At 38.6% G+C, this 18,510-nt stretch overlaps 1 protein-coding gene across 3 annotated transcripts in view; it reads right to left on the minus strand.

The window, feature by feature from the left end:
- Window positions 1-1,966: 1,966 nt before the first annotated feature.
- The window catches only part of RANBP10 (RAN binding protein 10), a 257,221-nt gene continuing 240,677 nt past the window's right edge, over window positions 1,967-18,510 (minus strand). For 2 of the 3 annotated variants that reach the window (XM_053698144.1, XM_053697989.1), the window contains exons 11-14: window positions 11,960-12,084; window positions 4,762-4,907; window positions 4,408-4,519; window positions 1,967-4,214 (exon numbers count right to left, since the gene is read on the minus strand). In XM_053698144.1, coding sequence (XP_053554119.1) covers window positions 4,084-4,214; window positions 4,408-4,519; window positions 4,762-4,907; window positions 11,960-12,084 — 514 coding nt within the window. In that variant the 3' untranslated portion in view covers window positions 1,967-4,083. The remainder of the gene's footprint in view (window positions 4,215-4,407; window positions 4,520-4,761; window positions 4,908-11,959; window positions 12,085-18,510) is intronic. The other variant, XM_053698071.1, reaches the window with a different exon arrangement.

The raw sequence follows: 18,510 nt of genomic DNA on the forward strand, positions 1-18,510 counted from the left end.
AAAAATGACTAACAGTTTTTTAGCCCATAATAAGCCCTTTATTCTGTTTGTTTTTGACTAAGAAAATGGCTTACCGGTCCCCATGAGGGGAAATGACAGCCTTCCAGCATTACACAGTCTTGTTAGAAATATGGCTAGTCATACCTTAAGCAGAAAAGTCTGCTAACTGTTTCCCCCAACTGAAGTTACTTCATCTCAACAGTCCTATGTGGAAACAGCAACCGATTTTAGTTACTGTCTGCTAAAATCATCTTCCTCTTACAAACAGAAATCTTCATCCTTTTCTGTTTCAGAGTAAATAGTACATACCAGCACTATTTTAAAATAACAAACACTTGATAGAAGAATAAAAACTACATTTAAACACCAAAAAAACTCTTAACCATCTCCGTGGAGATGTTGCCTGTGCAACGGCAAAGAGAATGACTGGGGTGGGCGGAGCCTAGGAGGGATCATGTGACCAGCTTTGCTGGGACTCTTTGCCATTTCCTGTTGGGGAAGAGAATATCCCACAAGTAAGGATGACGCCGTGGACCGGACACACCAATGTTGGAGAAATATAAAAAAAAGAAGCCAACATATTTTTTTCAAATATAGCATTTGGTGGTGCAATCTTGAATGAAAAAAACAACCACAACATTTAGTCCTTGCACATATTACATTGATTACACTTAGGTTAAGTTAGACATTGATTGATTATATATATATATATATATATATATATATATATATATATATATATCTTAAACCAGTCTTCAGTCCGACCCTCCTATGGACATCCGCCTGGGTGCAAAAATGCAATGTTACAGTCCAAGAAAAGATTGCACTCTCAGGTCTTTTTAACAAAGAAAATCATCTTTAATGTAACGTTTTCAGAGACTCTGTCCCCTTCATCAGCAGGTCAAATGTGAATACAAATACACAATTTATAGTCAATACAATAAAAAATAATCTCATACCGTGTCTGTTTATTGTATTCACTATAAATTGTGTATTTGTATTCACATTTGACATGCTGATGAAGGGTCTCAGAAGAGTCTCAGAAAACGTTACATTAAAGAGTGATTCTCTTTGTTAAAAATACCTGAGTGCAATATTTTCTTGGACTATATATATACACATATATAAATTAATCAGTGTTCTCCCCGGGACCTTTTTAGAAGGTGAACCACCCAGCTTATTTTAGCCAATATTTAGCTAAAATTAGATAATAAATATGTTAAATTTTTATTGCAAAAATTATCATCAAATACATTTATGTTAATTATGTGTATATATATATATATATATATATATATATATATATATATATATATATATATATATATATATATATATAGTTGTTTTATAAAAATATACACAAAAACAAATTTAGGAACAGACTATTAAAGAGCCAGCTATCTTAGGTACCAAGGAAGCAAATAAATTTTGGGGTTCAGGTCACTCCAGACTTATATATACGTATTTGTACTGAATTCTTTATCCAGAAATGTTAAAAAAAATGCTATTAAAAAAAGTTAACAGTGGCACTATAAAATGCAATCTCCCAATAAAATGTTCAAATACAACGATGGGACCAAACCCTCTCAGAACAAGTAACATTAAATCAGTTCTATTAACTAAGGTTTGCTGTGCCGGTTATAGAACCTTTTATTCTGCTGTTACCACATTTTCCAGCTTGCCTCTATGGTTTATCTTCTTCCGGAAATCATGATCAAAGTTAACCTTAGGCACTTTTTTGTATGTGCTACCCGCTATTCCTGTATGTATGATGGCCTTTCAAGCAATCCTTATAGGAAATCATTGTAGTTTCAGTCTGATGCCCTGTTCCAGCCTTTGTTTGAATTAAGCTTCAATCCCCTGCCTCTATTGAGTTTATTGACTGTACCCCTATTATGAGTATTTCCTGGGAGAAATAGCCATACAAGTCATATTTTACATGCAAACAATAAAACCACACACAGGCTGAAGAGATTAATCTCTTTAATGTATGGATTTGAAATAAAAGTGACATTCTGAGCTCAATCATCCCCTAAGAAAAGGAGAACAAAAAGCTCAGGTCTCTACAACTAAGTTAAATACTGTGAAGATATAGATATTTATATATAATATAGATTTTTTGTGTTTTTGTTTTCTTACTTATGAAAATAAGAAGGCTATCACCAGCTCGCATTGAGCATCTATCACAAATTCTGAATTGGGGCGGGGGGAATGGCCCAAGGAAAAGCTCTTCAATCACTCTCACAAAAAGTGACAGAAAATTGGAAAAGGTGAGTTGGAAAAATAGACAAATGAAAAGCTTAAATAAAAAAAATTATGTTAGGGGGGAAATTAAGATGTTTAATTAAACTGATGGCTGAAAAACAGGACTTTTGTAATCTTACCTTACCACACTTGCCAACTTATTTTTTTACTTGCAAAACACCAAAATACTATGACATTAAATTGATGTTAGTGCACACTACTAGAATACTCCCCAAAGCTTGTACAATATGGTAAGGGACAACAGATTATGTATAAAAGATGACTAATCCAGCTCTAAAAAGTATTTCATTCTGTTCACGTATTCCTGTGGATTGCAATTGAGCTGTGGCTGTATATTTCATAAACTTTTTTTTTTTGCCACTTACAATTTTTTTCACATTATATCAAAAATTCATATAATTTCAGACAATGTAACACAAAAAAAATATCCCAGTTATTTTCTAATCAACCTCTTTGCTGCCAGATGCATTAATAAAACCAATTTATTATCTTCCAAAACATTAAATAAAATAAAGCAACACTAATCATCATCAAATCATAAAAATTGTCTTTAAAAATACCAGACGCAAATAAGAATATATGCAGTTTGCTTTGCCATGCGTGTAGCATGTTGCCTGTTTATAAGGAGCTCTTCTGATCCACTAGATTTTCTGGTTCCAATGAGCAGTACTGGAATAGGTGCCGATTTTAAGGATGAAACTCTCATTCCTAACAGATTTTGCTTTGGCTTTTTGGTAGACAAAGGGTTAAAATACAAACTGAATTGAATGACTCACCATCAAGCCTCAAAAGTCAGAAAAAACAGTGATTAAAATAAAAAAAAAAGTAATAAAAAAAAGCAATCCCTCTGTGCCATATAGGAGACACTTCTCCCAAAATAAAAATCAGGTAACATAAGAAAAAAATGTAACATTTAAATGTGTAAATTGTTGATAGCACTTTCATTTATTGTCTCTAGGAACCTTGTGGACATATAAGTTTCTATTATCTGACCCAAAAATTGAGGGTGTATTTATAATGTAAAAAGAAAAAAAATAAGATACCTGTTGCTTCAATATTAAAAAAACAAACTAACAAAACAAAAAAAAAAACGTATTCAATGCGTCTGTGGCTAGGAACAGAACTCCTCAAGCTGAACTAGCTCTGTGTCTACAAAGTACATTATTACCTTTCCTCTGATCAGTCTGAATGGAGACTATCCAAAGAAACGGCACCATATGTTCTCCAAATATGGAGAGGCAAGAAGTTAGCAGCTTAAGAGTTTGGTTAGCAGCTCTCTGCTCCACTGCTCATATAACCCTTTCACCAAAACACAAATAGTCTTTGCCATTCTGCACTTCAACCATGATAACCCAGTTAATATGAGAACCACTAGTCCAGGGGATTTTGATATCACAGTATGTGTCTAAAGGGCAGTTTATAAGTGGATAGCTACCATCCACATATTGTTGTCACCAGCCGATATGATTTATAGGCTAGGCATAGAAGAAGCATTAAAATGGTGATAAGCCCAAGTATTCCTGGGCTAGGATCAACAACTGAGCAGAACTTTCTTAATGTTCCATAAAAGTAATGTTGGAAATCCCGATCACTGCCTAGGCGTCACAGATGAGTCATGCAATGATTTCATCAGCACAGTTTTATCTGCAGCATGGCACATGAGACAAGGCGCGAGTCAAATTGGGCAGATGTGTAAAGATTGTCAATCAAAAGGGTCCTGAAGTAGCAGGGAGAAGGAAAGGAAAAGATGGCTAGTGGGACAGGAAAGAGAAAATTCTGATGCTTTTGGGTGGGTTTCCCTCTGTCTCAAGTTGGTGGCTAGTGCAAATAATCATCAACTCTGGCAAAAGAACAGGAACCCAAACCAACACGGGCCATAAGTCGGAGACATTCAGAGGCCTGTCCTAATGCCAGCATCAGTGGTGGCTGCTTTGGCAGGTTCTGAGACTCTGGAAGAAAACAAAGAAATAAAGTATCAACCACTAAGTATATATGTAACACATTCAAACTCATTAATATATTGGTATTGTTAAACATGCAAACAAGGAGACACACAATTACACAATCCGACATACATAGAATGCTTGCCACTGAATATACATGTACAACCACAAACGCACACAAAATATGTATGGTTGTTACCTAATATAGCACTATTTAAAGCAGCACATATGGGTTCCCTCTGGATGGGATCCAGCTGTTGTCCAACCGGGCAACTCCAGGGATCTGAATATGCCAACAAACTAAAAGCATCCTGCAAAAGAATGTAAAAAATATGATGTGTGGATAATTGACATGTAAAAGAAGAGATAATGATGACAAGAGCGTGAGAGTAACATGTTATGTAGGGAGATTTGTATAGAATATGCACACAACTGTAGGAATAGTAGAAATTTGCAAACATTGTATTAACATTGGAAAAAAAGGTAACACTCTAAGAAAGGGAGAGTGACTTGATAACCATGGCAAAGCTAATATACAGAAAGGATACATTACCTGCAGCATTTTTTTGTGTGTTGTGTTTTTTCCATACTCTCTGCATAGGTGCTCACTAAGAGCCTGTAGCTCCCGTCCAAACTGAATCATCCTTTCTGTGGCTGCTTGGTTTCCCCCACATAACTGCCTCTGCTGGCACCCATCTTCTGAAAAGAAAACATAGGTTATTACCAAATACCAAAATTCTATATGTATCTGAGTCCATTTGGTTACATGTATACAAGCAATGCAGATACAATAGTTTCGGCCTTCTGTGGGCCTTGTCAATAAGGTGCAGCTGTATTCCTCTAAGCACAAGCAGGCAAGGAGTCCCTTGTGTGGTTTCCCCCATTACCCTTAAGGAGACCTCCCCAGGGTCATAATACAAAGAGAGAAGCGCTCTACCAGGAATGAAAAACAGCTCAGTAGCTTTGTTCTATGGTGAGTTACGACCTAGGAGAAGCCTCTTTTAGCCCTAAGAAAAAAACTTAAGTTATGCTTACCTGATAATTTTCTTTTCTTCGGTACGGGGAGAGTCCACAGCTGCATTCATTACTTTTGGGAAATACAGAACCTGGCCACCAGGAGGAGACAAACACAAGGCTTAAATACCTCCCCCACTTCCCTCATCCCCCAGTCATTCTGCCAATAGAACAAGGAACAGTAGGAGAAATATCAGGGTGAAAAAAGGTGCCAGAAGAACAAAAAAAAGATTTTAAGGCCGCGCACAGAAAAAATATGGGCGGGGAGCTGTGGACTCTCCCCGTACAGAAGAAAAGAAAATTATCAGGTAAGCAGAATTTAAGCTGTATTAATTACTTTTGGGAAAACAATACCCAAGCTTATAGAGGACACTGAATGCAAACGGGCGGGAACAAAAAGGCAGCCCATTCCACAGCCGGACACAACCTGGATTCCCGATAAAAAAACTTTTTCAACAGAAGAAGAAGAACAAAAATATGGAAAGAGGTAAAGGTAACTGCCCATCAATTAGAACCATAACTATCCCAGTTAGAGATCACTCTAAATTCTGGACACCACTGAGCACAAAAACCTCTGAGGAGACAAAAGTCCCACTCTCTAGAAGCACACAAATAAAAACCTCTCCATGAACAATGGCAAGGGAAACAACAAACAAAAAAAAAACAAAAAATATCTTCCCATTTTATATGGAGACGATATATTGAAGGATATTATAAGTGATGGCTGTAAATTTGTTTATTCTAAGAATAGCACATTGGCCAATGTGTTATCCCCCAGTATGCTCAAAACTAAAAGGAATAGAGATGATAGCTCATGGTTAAAACACAGTGGCAGCTTCGCTGCAAAGCATGTGAGTACCACAATGTGACAAGTACTTTTACATCACATGTAACAGGAGAAAGCTTTAATGTACAGGGATGTGTCAATTGCAGTTCTTGTTATGTGGTTTACTTAGTTGAATGCACACTTTGTAAGGGTCAATACGTGGGTCTCACAACGCGTGATGTGAGAACACGTATAAGAGAACATCTAGGAGATATAAGAAATAAGGTACCCTGCTCAGAATTGAGCAGACACTTTATTTTTTAGCATAATCAATCTGTTAAATCCTTCAGCTGGAACATCATAGAAGCTGTTAAAACCCCAAGTCGAGGAGGAGATAGATCACAAATTCTAGGTAGACAAGAGGTCTATTGGATATTTAAATTGAAGACACAGGTCCCCATGGGGTATAATTCTGAATATGACCTTGTAAATTTTTGGGAGTAATAAAGTCATTAGAATCATATACAGATATCCAGACAATGTATGTTGCTGTTTAATCGTATATATTTTTGATTAAAAGTTTCAAGATAGGTTTAAAAATATTTGACAAATTATCTATATATTTACTATATATTAAGAGCTAGTATTGCTTTTTTTCAAAAAAATTATTATATGTAAATGATTTATACTTAATGTCTTGATTCTTTAAATATATTATTAATATACTGAATTTATCTGTGATGATATCTTGTACTGATTTTTAGGTCTCTTTGTCCCTAATCTCTGTATACATATGTGAAATAACTTGTTTGCTTAATTACCTACACATAGGAATATTTTTAGAATATTTTGAACATAGGATTATTTTTCAGTTTAATTATGAACATATAAATTTAAAAGTTGTTTTTGTTTCTGAATTACTTCAATGTTAATTTATAAATATTTCCTAATGTGTATGATAGCTGTCTGATATAACTTCTTGATAATTTGGCCTTATCCACATTCCAGCAGTTAGCGTGTAAGGAGTTAAGTCCAGCAGGTAGAATTAATGAACTAATTAACTATAGATCTATATAACAACTAAGTTTGTGGTCATAGGATATGGTCTATGAATACGGCAACAGCTAGCCGAAACGCGTTAGACCCTTTTCCATCACATTTTTAAATGTTTTTCTATATTCTACACCTGTTTTAAATGGAACAATAAAGTATTTGTTTTTAGCTTACCTTTTTGGGACCGTTTCCTTTTTTTCTATTTTAACAAACAAACTCCCACACCACATTCTCCCTAACTGAAAGAAGGGAAGAATCGGATAAGAAGGTCCGAAAGAACCTCCAGAAACAATACCCGAAGGACAAAACAGGGAGAGAAGCCCCTAGCATAACTAAAAAAAAAGCTGCTACCAGGCTGCAAGAGGACAAAGTCCAGTAGAAAATACACTACCGACGGAGGAGAGCAAAGAAAGGAAAAATTCCAGATCACTTCCTACGTGAATCCAAAAGGAACCAGTGTAAATCCTTAACCAGAACCGAAGTCCCAGAAGGACAAAAGGACAACTAACTAGCACAGAGAAACTGAACACCCGTAAGTCAGAAAAAAACCCTGTGAACAGAAAAGGAACGGAACAGTAACATCCGTTTAAGCCACAAACGAAAGCGGCAGGCTTCCATCGGATAGGCAGTCAGACTAAACGTCAAACCATAGTAACTAGCCAACTGAATAGCTAGCAAACTTGCACCAGTACATTCCTGGAAAGGAACAAGAGAAAAACTCAGAAAGCAGGGCGGACCAACTCCCTCATTGCTAGAAAACAGGGTAAGGGAGGACAACACCCTGACCAATAAGGAAGAACCAACTACCCGCTAAGGGAAGATTCCCGAACCAACTGCAAGGCCTCCTAACCTAAGTAAGGATCCTTCAGGAGACAAGATACGTGGTCGATGCCCAAACAGCAGTCAGAATTCCTGACCCCTACTCCGATGGAACAGTCCTATCACAGAAGCGACTGTCAATGTCCCAAGGACAAGAGAGATTAAAAAATCCCAGCATCGAAAAGGCCCAGAGATCAGCTAATGAATCTCCCACCACAAGTTCCTAAGGAAAAGAAGCAGGAAGGAGGCACGACACCCAGAGAGACTAACTCAAGATCCAGGATACCTATCCTCATTACCCCTCTGAAACCCAAAGGGAGGGTACCCTGCAGACAAGAGAAACCCTCTACCCACTGAATTCCTAGAGACAGATGAGGTAAAACTACCTCAGGAGGAGCCAACTGAATAGGCACAGTAGACCAGATCTATCCAAATATTAGGAAAACAAAGAAACCCAGGAATATTCCAGTAAAGAAATTTCCAGGAAAAGCTTCCTCCATCTCTCCAGAAGAGAGAAAAAGAACCGCCCCAGTAGAAACAAGGAGATTTCCCCATGACCGGGAAAACAAGCCTGCTACTGAACGCCGGATTGATCCAAGACTATTAAAATCTTGAAAACAGAGTAACCAAAATGCCAAGTCAAAGACAAGGACTAGGTTAAAAAACTGGACCCACAAAACCAGGTGCCGGATCAAGACCAAAAACCTTGCGGAACAACCACAAATTTACCTGGAAATTAAATTTGCACCAAAGTTGATGCATGCCATACCCCCATGGGTCTTAAACTCTGATCTCTCATGAAGTATCCCAGTGGCTGTCCACTCAGCCCCAAAAGGCCTCTAAGATAACACCCACAAAGTCCAAAGACAAAGGAAGGACCCAAAAGAGATCAGAACTCCATGATTGAGATAATATGATCTCTAAAGATCCAGTTTGGATCAACCCTCAGAAAACTTACAGCTCAAGGAATTAACAAATGAACGAGCTTTCTAAAACTCCTATCGGTTGACGGCAAGGGAGACTTCATAACAATCCCCCAGATCCCCAAATATATAGGATCAAAAAGGGGATTCTGCAAGGACAAAAACGGCCCCTAAGCACCTAGTCTCCGCAACCAGATGACCAAAAGTCCTCTCTCAACAAGGCAAGGGGAAGCGAAAAACATAGCAATCCTCAAAAAAGAGACGAGAAAACACTAGCGAAAGATTTGAAAATCAGACAATCCAATCCACAAGGAGTACCAATAGGCGGGAATAATCTCCCCCTAAACCCGGTACTGGAGATCTCCCTGAAGTCATCTGATCCTCCCCCCTCGGAAGGGAGGAATCTAGCTCCTATCCAAGGAACTCCGGAACTACAAACATACTGCCATAGCAGAATTCGTAATCCCAGCAAACCACGTAAGCTATGCAGGGACAAAATATTTAGTATTGAGTACGACCAACATCGGACGCCCCACCAAGATGAAATAATGTAGGACCAGTCTGATAACTAGGATAGAAGGGCCTATAACTTGCAGAAACAAGAAAAAACAACCTCGTAACAAGAGGTAAGCAAACTTAGTACCCAAACAGGACCAGCCTGTTGTCAAGGATACAAAATGTCTGATATAACCTCAAAAGAACAGAGAGAACTAGTACCCAACCAGGTCTAGCCTGCTGACCAGGGTACAACCGAACTGTTCAAGGGCTAACTGAAAATTCTAAACCCTAACAGGGCTAGACTAAACAAACAAACAAGTAAGCTCTGAGGCTTAAACATCGTCTTAAAATAAACGGAAGCAACAACCATCGCGACCATAAAATCAATAGTATCAAAATCCCAGAAAAGAAAAGAGATTCCATAAAGGAAAAGTCTACAACAGTCTCGACATCCGTGAAAAAAATTAAACACATCCTAACCGGATCAAAAGAAAGTAGGCAGCACCCGCAGGTGAACGCCAAAAAGGAAAGAAACACTAACAGGGCCAACCTGTCAGAGACCTGATTCCTCAAGAGCTCTGAACTGGGATTAGATACAAAAAAACAAAAAAGACAATCAGAAGTAGGATTCACATCCCTCGACTCGTCTAGCTCTCTTCGTCATCAGAATACTGAGGATCCGGAGGCCAATAAAGACTGAATTCTTCCAAAGCCTCCAATACCTGCCTCAGCAGTACACGCAGGCGCGTCTGTCTGACTCTAAAGGCAAAATCCATCTCCGACCGGGCATTTGAAGGCCCCGACCCTGACGGTAGTACACCTGAAGCCTCAGAAGAAACCGCTCCCCCAGAGGAAAAACCCGGCACACCTGGCGCCCCCAGGTTAAGAGGACACGGATAAGCTCTACGCTGGCCCTCAGAAAGCTGTAAAAGCGCCAACGCCAAGAATAAGACCATGCGCAACCGAGCCGCAACCTCTGGTGGAAAGAAAGAAACCTCCTTCCGGAGAAGTGGTAACGGTATTTGGGACAACTGTCTGTGTAGGAAAAGAGAATTCCAGGGAACGCACCTCACGGGACACAGAATCCTCAGAGGCGGATGGCTCAGCGGTCTCTAATCTCTCCCCAGAGGAAGAAAAGAGCACTTTATTATGGCATACGAAACATAATTGATTGGGCTGGATTACTGGGGCCTCCATACAATCTAAGCAGGAAACAGAATCTGAATCGAGAAATCCTCCACAGAAAAATCAGAATCCTCCATAACTTGACCGGACAAAATTTGTACAAAAAGTACTGGCACCTGACACCCCCAATGGCTGGTGCACTCACCACCTCCTATGACCCAGACAAGTAGAGAAAAGACCCTCTCCACTGACCCTTGGTCATGAATACGGAAATGAAGCCCGAAAAAGTGACCACGCCCGGTCACGAGGTGCAACCTACAAGTCAAGGAAAAGCTCGCCAGTCCCATCAAGAAACTGCGTAGCTCAAAAAAAACCTGTACGTTCCGTAAAATCCATAAGCCCCAATATCACTACACATAAGCAGACAGAATCACATAAATATGATAAAAGTCCCCCACTGTTCAATAACCCCCCTCAGGAGATATTAACCCTTGATTCCATAAAGATAAAGGAGTCCCACTGAGACCCTGTTCTATCATTAAATTATATTCCCACAGTGAAAGGAAAATGAAACGATCTTACTGGAATCTATGCCGTGGAACAGTAACACGGCCCTTCAAGTGTCACAGATAATAGCATCGCTTCTGACATGGCCTTGAGTGAAGAAAGAAGGCAGAGAAACTGGTCAACACTGATTGCTTATGGAGCTGTTGATATGAGTCGGGATGGTTTTGCAGAAAGACTCTCCCTGCATCTCCGGACTCCAACTTTCATCCATCACTGAGAGGCTGACAGGACTACTTAAAACTCCAGTCCCATCTCGAAGAGTACTACCCTCCATAAGAGACTATTTCGTTATCTTCTAACACTTCTCTACCAAACTCCTGTGACGAAAGGCAAAGAATGACTGGGGGATGAGGGAAGTGGGGGAGGTATTTCAGCCTTTGGCTGGGGTGTCTTTGCCTCCTCCTGGTGGCCAGGTTCTGTTTTTCCCAAAAGTAATAAATGCAGCTGTGGACTCTCCCCGTTTTAAGAAGAAAATTTTAATATAAACATACAAATTCCAGTGCGATGAAGTGGTGATTTAACTTTGTGACAGTAATATTAAAGGCATAAAGTAAATTCAGATAGAGGGTATAATTTTAGGACACTTTTAAATTAACTTTTGTTATCAAATTGACTTTGTACTCTTTGTATCCTTTGTTTAAAAGAATATGTGCATATGCTCAGCTGCAGAAATGCAAGCTGGTTATTGGTGACTACACACATTTGTCTCTTGTCATTGGCTCATCAAATGTATTTAGCTAGCCCTCAGTAGCACATTGCTGCCCTGGATCTGACTAATTATTAAATACCTTTGCAGGGGTTAATCACAGTTATATGCAAGCAATAGTGCAATAATAAAATGCTTTAACAAATAAGAGCATTTTCTTTTTTTGCAATTTAAAAAACTTTAACACCATCTGCATGCTTGAAATAACCTAAGCAGAAAATAGATTAATACAGACACCAGATCACTTCCCATTTGAATACAACGAGGCCATCTGCCATACCCATGCTGGATTCATCTGTCTGCAGGATCTCTTCATGTTTGTATGTGCCGTTCATAACTCTGGTGGATGAGTTTTCTAGCACCCCGTTGGGGTAATGTTCAGCTTCCATTTCCATATCACTGTCACTTGTGGAGAGAAAGGTTAGATTAGAAACAAGGTAAAGAATGGATTTTACATTATTTGTATATGTAGATATGTATGTGTATCAGTGATAACTCTGCCTACATACTGATGGACAGACACATGGCATAAGATCTGAGCAGCTATTAGCAGTATAAAACAGATTATTGTGGCTTGACTACAACCATTTCTACATGTTATTCTTCTGTAGAAGCTTGAGAATCAAGGGGAAATAACATAGTTCTATGCAAAATGTAGACACCCCTGATTATGTTATCTTAGTATGCTTTGATGAAAAATATACCTAGAAAGGCTCAGGAGCAACAATGCACTACTGGGAGCTAGCTGCTGATTGGTGGCTAAATACATATGTCTCGTACTATTGGCTCATCAGATGAGTTCAACTATGTCCCAGTAGTGCATTACTGTTTTGGAGCCAACTTTAAATGTGTATTTAACTCCTTTGCAAGGAACAATACAGTAATAAAATGCTCCAACACATTAGAGCATTTTCTGTTTGCACTTTTATGTCCTTTTAACAGGGATTTTAGTCAAAAAATTCTGAGAACTGCAACATATAGGAAGAGGTTTTTGAAGTCATCGCATAAACACGAAATGAGCAGCTTGTATAGAATGTCCAGTACCTGTCCATCAGTCTCAGAAGCAGAGCAATCTCAATCTAAGGTAAACAAGTATGTCAGATGAGATATCTACTTTGTTTGCACATATCGTATCATTTACATTATGCATATATCATCCTCATAGATTCAGATGAGTGCATATGCATAATAAGGGTCCTCAAAGACAATGTATACATTTTACTTGGAATGTACTTTAATTATTTTGACCCATTTTCCTCTAAATTAACTATGACAATTGTGGGCTTTCTGATTCCTGTTAGGAATAAGAGGGCAGACTTAATACTGCTATATTCCACACATTCATTAGAAGCACAGTCTAGTGACACTTTGTAGACATTCTTTATTAGCCACAGCAGAGAAGGAAACCTAGGTTACAACATGGTGGTGCCCATTGCTTTACAGAGACTAAAACTTAAAGTGATGGTAAAGTTTAATCTAGTTGAAAGTGGATCCAGACTCTCCTTTTTAATAGTCCTTTCATTGATAATATTTTCTCATACATACTGCAATTTATAATGATGATTACGATCCATTACCATTATTATCATCATCTCTCTCGGACGTCTCAAATCCGCCGCGGCTTGGCAAAAAAAAAAAAAAAAATTTTAAAAAAAACAACAGATGTTGCAGAACTGTTCATGTTCTCTGCCGTATGGCAATGCATCAAATTGGATAAGGGTTTAAAATGCTTACCTGATAAATTTCTTTCTTTCATGGTGGTCCACGATTTGTTACATATGGGAATTACTTCTCTACATCCAGGAGGAGACAGTTTCCAAAACCCCAAGATCTCTATAAAACCCCTCCCACATACCTTAGTCTAACGCAGCGGTCGCCAACCAGTGGTCCATGGACCACTGGTGGTCCATGAGAAGATGTTGGTGGTCCCTGACACCATCAAGCAGGAATTCATTTTCTCCGATGGTGTCACCCTCGTCGCGCCGCAACTCCCTACAGTGCCTGGCTGGACATCAGTGAAAACCAGAGGAGGAGTTAAATTACAATCTCCCTACGCACGTTGCGTAGCTATATTGTATATTTAACTCCTCCTGCCCGGCGCGCTGTTCAGAGAGGTTGATAAAGTCTTGGCTTGAAATAGTGGAATTATAGTATATAAAAAGAGAAAATCTTAAAAAAAATTCTCTATTACATTTCATTTATTTTCTTCCCTTTACCCGTCTCTTTGTAGTAGTTTTCCCAATTCCTTCAGATGGACTACATCACTGTTCGTCTTCCTCCCCTCCATTTTTTTTTTTTATATTAAATATTAATTATTTTTCATTCTAATAATTTTCCAGCACACAAATCGATTCCACCTGAATTCCATTAATTGCCATCCAGCAGATCAGCCATATCCTACCAGAGTTATAATAATTGCCAGTAACATCAGTCGTGGTTAGCTCACATTCATATTGAGAGCTTTCTGATATAAACTTAATTTATGACTCCAATGTCTGTCCATGATCATAAGTAGTTTTGAACAATTCCTAACTGGGGAGTTAACTTGGAAGTCTTGTGGTCCTTTTAAACATAATTCTTTTTTCCCCACTTTCTGCCTCTGCAGCTCAAAAGTTAACATTCACCCTTTATCTGTCATTCGGAAATATTCTCTCAGTTCTGTCATTCAGTTAGTTAATTCCAAAATATTATTCTTAAAAATGTGTAAATATATACATAATGTAAACTTAGATATATACATACATATATACATGCACACACATTATAGAGGTTTGTACCTTTTTAAAAAAATTCATGTTAGTGGTTCACAGGATTCAAAATTGTGAGTTTAGTGGTCCCTGAGGTCCGAAAGGTTGGCGACCCCTGGTCTAACGTATAGCTAAGCAAGTGAGCTAAAAAGGAATAAGAGCCAAAAAAGGAGCAGGGAAAAAAGATGTGCTCAAAACAAATCAATCCCAAGAAAACAACAAAGGGTGGGGGCTTGTGGACCTCACCACCAAGAAAGATATTAATCAGGTAAACATAAATTATGTTTTCTTACAAACAGGTGGTGAGAGTCCACGATCCGTTACATATGGCAACTAATACCCAAGCTGTGGAAGTCCATGAGCAGTAACATAAAGGGAGGGATTGGAAAAAAAAAAACATTTTTCACTGAGAAAATAAATCCACAACTCAAAGAAAAAAAATCTCTTATAATGAACTCACTATACAAGCATAATTATTAAAGTGAGACAACTGCCTGAAGGACCTTTCTTCCAAAGGCTGCTTCAGAGGAAGCAAAATGGTAAAATTTAGTAAAGGTATGCAAAGAAGACCAAGTGGCTGCCTTGCAAATTTGAACAACTGAAGGCTCATTCTTGAATGCCCAAGAAGTAGAATGAGCCGTAATCTGTTGTTGCAGAGGCTAACCCATCTCCAAATAAGCCTTGTGAATCAAGTTTCAATCAAGAGGTTAAATAAATAGAGGCCTTCTGACCTTTCCTAGGCCAAGAAAAAAGAACAAAACAGACTAGAGGTTTGTCTGAAATCCTTAGTAGCATTAAGATAATATTTCAAAGCCATCAACATCCAGAAATTGCAAAGATCTTTCAGAAGCATTCTTAAGATCAGGACACAAAGAGGGAACAACAATTTTCCTACCAATGTTGTGTGCGAAAATAACTTTAGGCAAAAAATGAAATAAAGTACGCAAAACAGCCTTATCCAGATGAAAAATCAGATAAGGAGACTCACAAAATAGAGAGCAGATAATTCAGAAACTCTTCTAGCAGAAGCAATGGCCAAAAAAAATGTCCAATTAGCTCAAAAAGAGAACCTGCAAAACCCTTAACACTAGGCTAAGACTCCAAGGAGAAGAAATAGGCTTGATAACAGGTTTAATTTGGATCAAAGCTTGAACAAAACAATGAATGTCAAGAAGACTAGCAATATTCCTGTGAAACAAAACCTGGAGAGCAGAAATATGCCCTTTCAGGGAGCTGGCAGATAAACCCTTATCCAAACCATCCTGCAAAAACTGAAGAATCCGAGGGATTCTAAAAGTATGCCAGGAAAAAATATGGTCTATACACCAAAAAATTTAAGTTTTTCAAATTTTGTAATAAATCTTAAATCTTCACAGAAACAGGTTTACAAGCCTGAATCAAAGTGCCAATCACAGAATCTGAGAAACCTCTATGTCTCAGAACTAAGTGTTCAATTTTCATGCCATCAAGTTTAGAGACTTAAGATCTGGATAGAAGAAAGGACCTTGAGATAGGTCTGACCACAGAGGAAAAGGCCAAGGAGGGCAACTGGACATTAGAACCAGATCCGCACACCAAATCCTGCAAGGCCACGCTGGGACAATCAGGATTACAAATGACTGAGCTTTATCTTGGAAATCACTCTGGAAAGAAGAACCAGGAAACAGATAAGCAGGCTGAAATGACCAAGGAACTACGAGAGCATCCACCACCACTGCCTGAGGATCCCTGGACCTCGCAAAGTATCTGAGAAGTTTGTTAAAATGAGTGGCCTTCAGATCAATTTCTGATAAGCCCCAAAGATCCACAATCATATAGAACACATCCTGATGAAAAGACCACTCCCCTGGATGTAGAGACTGACAACTGAGAATGCCTGCCTCCCAATTGTTCACTCCTGGGATGTGAATTGCAGAGATTAGGCAAGAATAGTCTTCTGTCCAAAAGAGAATTTGAGACACCTACATCATAGCCAGGGAACTCTGAGTTCCCCCCTGATGGTTTACACAAGCTACTGCTATAACATGGTCTGTCTGGAAACGGAGATAAGACTCCCTTTTCAATAGAGGCCAAGCTTGAAGGGCCCTGAAGATTGTACAGAGTTCCAGTATAATGATTGGCAATCTCGCCTCCCGAGGATCCCAAACCCCCTGTTCTATCAGAGCCCCCCAAACAGCTCCCCAACCTTAAAGACTTGCATCTGTGGTGATCACAGACCAGGTAGGACAAGCAAAAGAAGCCCCCTGAATAATAAACTAATGATTTCAGCACCAAAGTCAGAGACTGGTTTATACTGGAATCTAAGAATATCTTTTGAGATAGCTGGGTATAATACCTGCACTATTGAGGCATCTTACAAAGCTGAAGAGGCCTCATGTGAAATTGAGCAAATGGAATTGCATCCAAAGCTGCAATCATGAGACCTAGTACTTCCATTCAAAAAGCCACTTAAGGAAAGGAAAGAGATTGAAGGTTCAGACAGGCTGATACTAATTTTATCTGTCTCTGCTCTGTGAGGGAAAGACTCATGGATACTGAATCTATTTGGAAACTTAGTAAAGTAACCTTTGTCTGAGGAATCAAAGAACTCTTTGGCAAATTGATCCTCCAACTATGTCTTTGAAGAAACAACAATATTTGTTTTGTATGCAATTCTGCTAAAAGAAAAGACTGAGCTAGTATCAAGATATCGCCCAGCTAAGGAAATACTGCAATAACCTGAGCTCTGATTACAGACAAAAGGGCACCCAGAAACTTAGTAAATATTCTTCAAGCTGTAGCAAGACCAAATGGAAGATTAGTAGTACGTTTAGCTAGAGTGGAAATGGCCCCATTCACTTCGGGAGATAGGTCTGACCAGTAGTAGGTAAAGTACATAACTAGCAGTAGGTAAAGTACATAACTTAACATAACTCTCGACTAGCAGTAGGTAAATTACATAACTTTTTAAACCTTGCAGAAGGATTAAAAGGCACCCCTGGCTTAGACCATTTCCTAGCAATAATGTCAGAGACAGCATCAGGCACAGGAAAACCTCAGAAAGAGTAACAACATTTTTAAACACTGAATTTAAAAGATTACAAGGTTTATCATTAGAAGACCTAGGATCGTTAACCCCAAGATGACCAAGACCTCCTTTAAAGAGAACAAATATGTTCAACTTTAAATAAAAAAGGGGAATTATCAGGTTCTACATCAGATGAGGGATCCTTACTCCCAGATGAAACGTCACCATCTGAAGATACCCCAGTATCCCCTGTATCAGGGCACATAGTAGTAGAAGGTAAATTTTGAACTGACCTTTTACACTTGTTTGAAGGCAGGAAAGCAGCCAACGCCTTTGAGACAGCAGTGTTAATAAACAATTTCTTGGCCGAAGGCACTCTTTCAGCCGCATCCTATAATGAGCAGATAGCAGGTGCATTAGTACCTAGAAAAACATTAGATTTGTCAGTATGCATTAACAAATCTAAACATGAGTCACATAAATGAGCTGAAGAAGGCTAACCTTACGATAAGCAACCTTAGTAATGGTAGAAAGGTGTTCAGGAGACTCAGTTTCTTGGTTAAATTTAGGTACTGATTTTTGCCGCTTTATAATAGCATATAGCAAAGTAATGCAATAGCACTTTAACACACCTTAAGAAAGCTCTAGAGGAAATGAAAAACCTATACCCCTGTCTAAGCAGCTTTACAAAGACAATAACATAATTTATGTAAGAACTTACCTGATAAATTGATTTCTTTCATATTAGCAAGAGTCCATGAGCTAGTGACGTATGGGATATACATTCCTACCAGGAGGGGCAAAGTTTCCCAAACCTCAAAATGCCTATAAATACACCCCTCACCACACCCACAAATCAGTTTAACGCATAGCCAAGAAGTGGGGTGATAAGACAAAAGTGTGAAAGCATAAAAAATAAGGAATTGAAATAATTGTGCTTTATACAAAAAAATCATAACCCCCACAAAAAAGGGTGGGCCTCATGGACTCTTGCTAATATGAAAGAAATGAATTTATCAGGTAAGTTCTTACATAAATTATGTTTTCTTTCATGTAATTAGCAAGAGTCCATGAGCT

This window comes from Bombina bombina, chromosome 1 (assembly GCF_027579735.1).
Source record: "Bombina bombina isolate aBomBom1 chromosome 1, aBomBom1.pri, whole genome shotgun sequence".
NCBI classification, from domain to species: domain Eukaryota; kingdom Metazoa; phylum Chordata; class Amphibia; order Anura; family Bombinatoridae; genus Bombina; species Bombina bombina.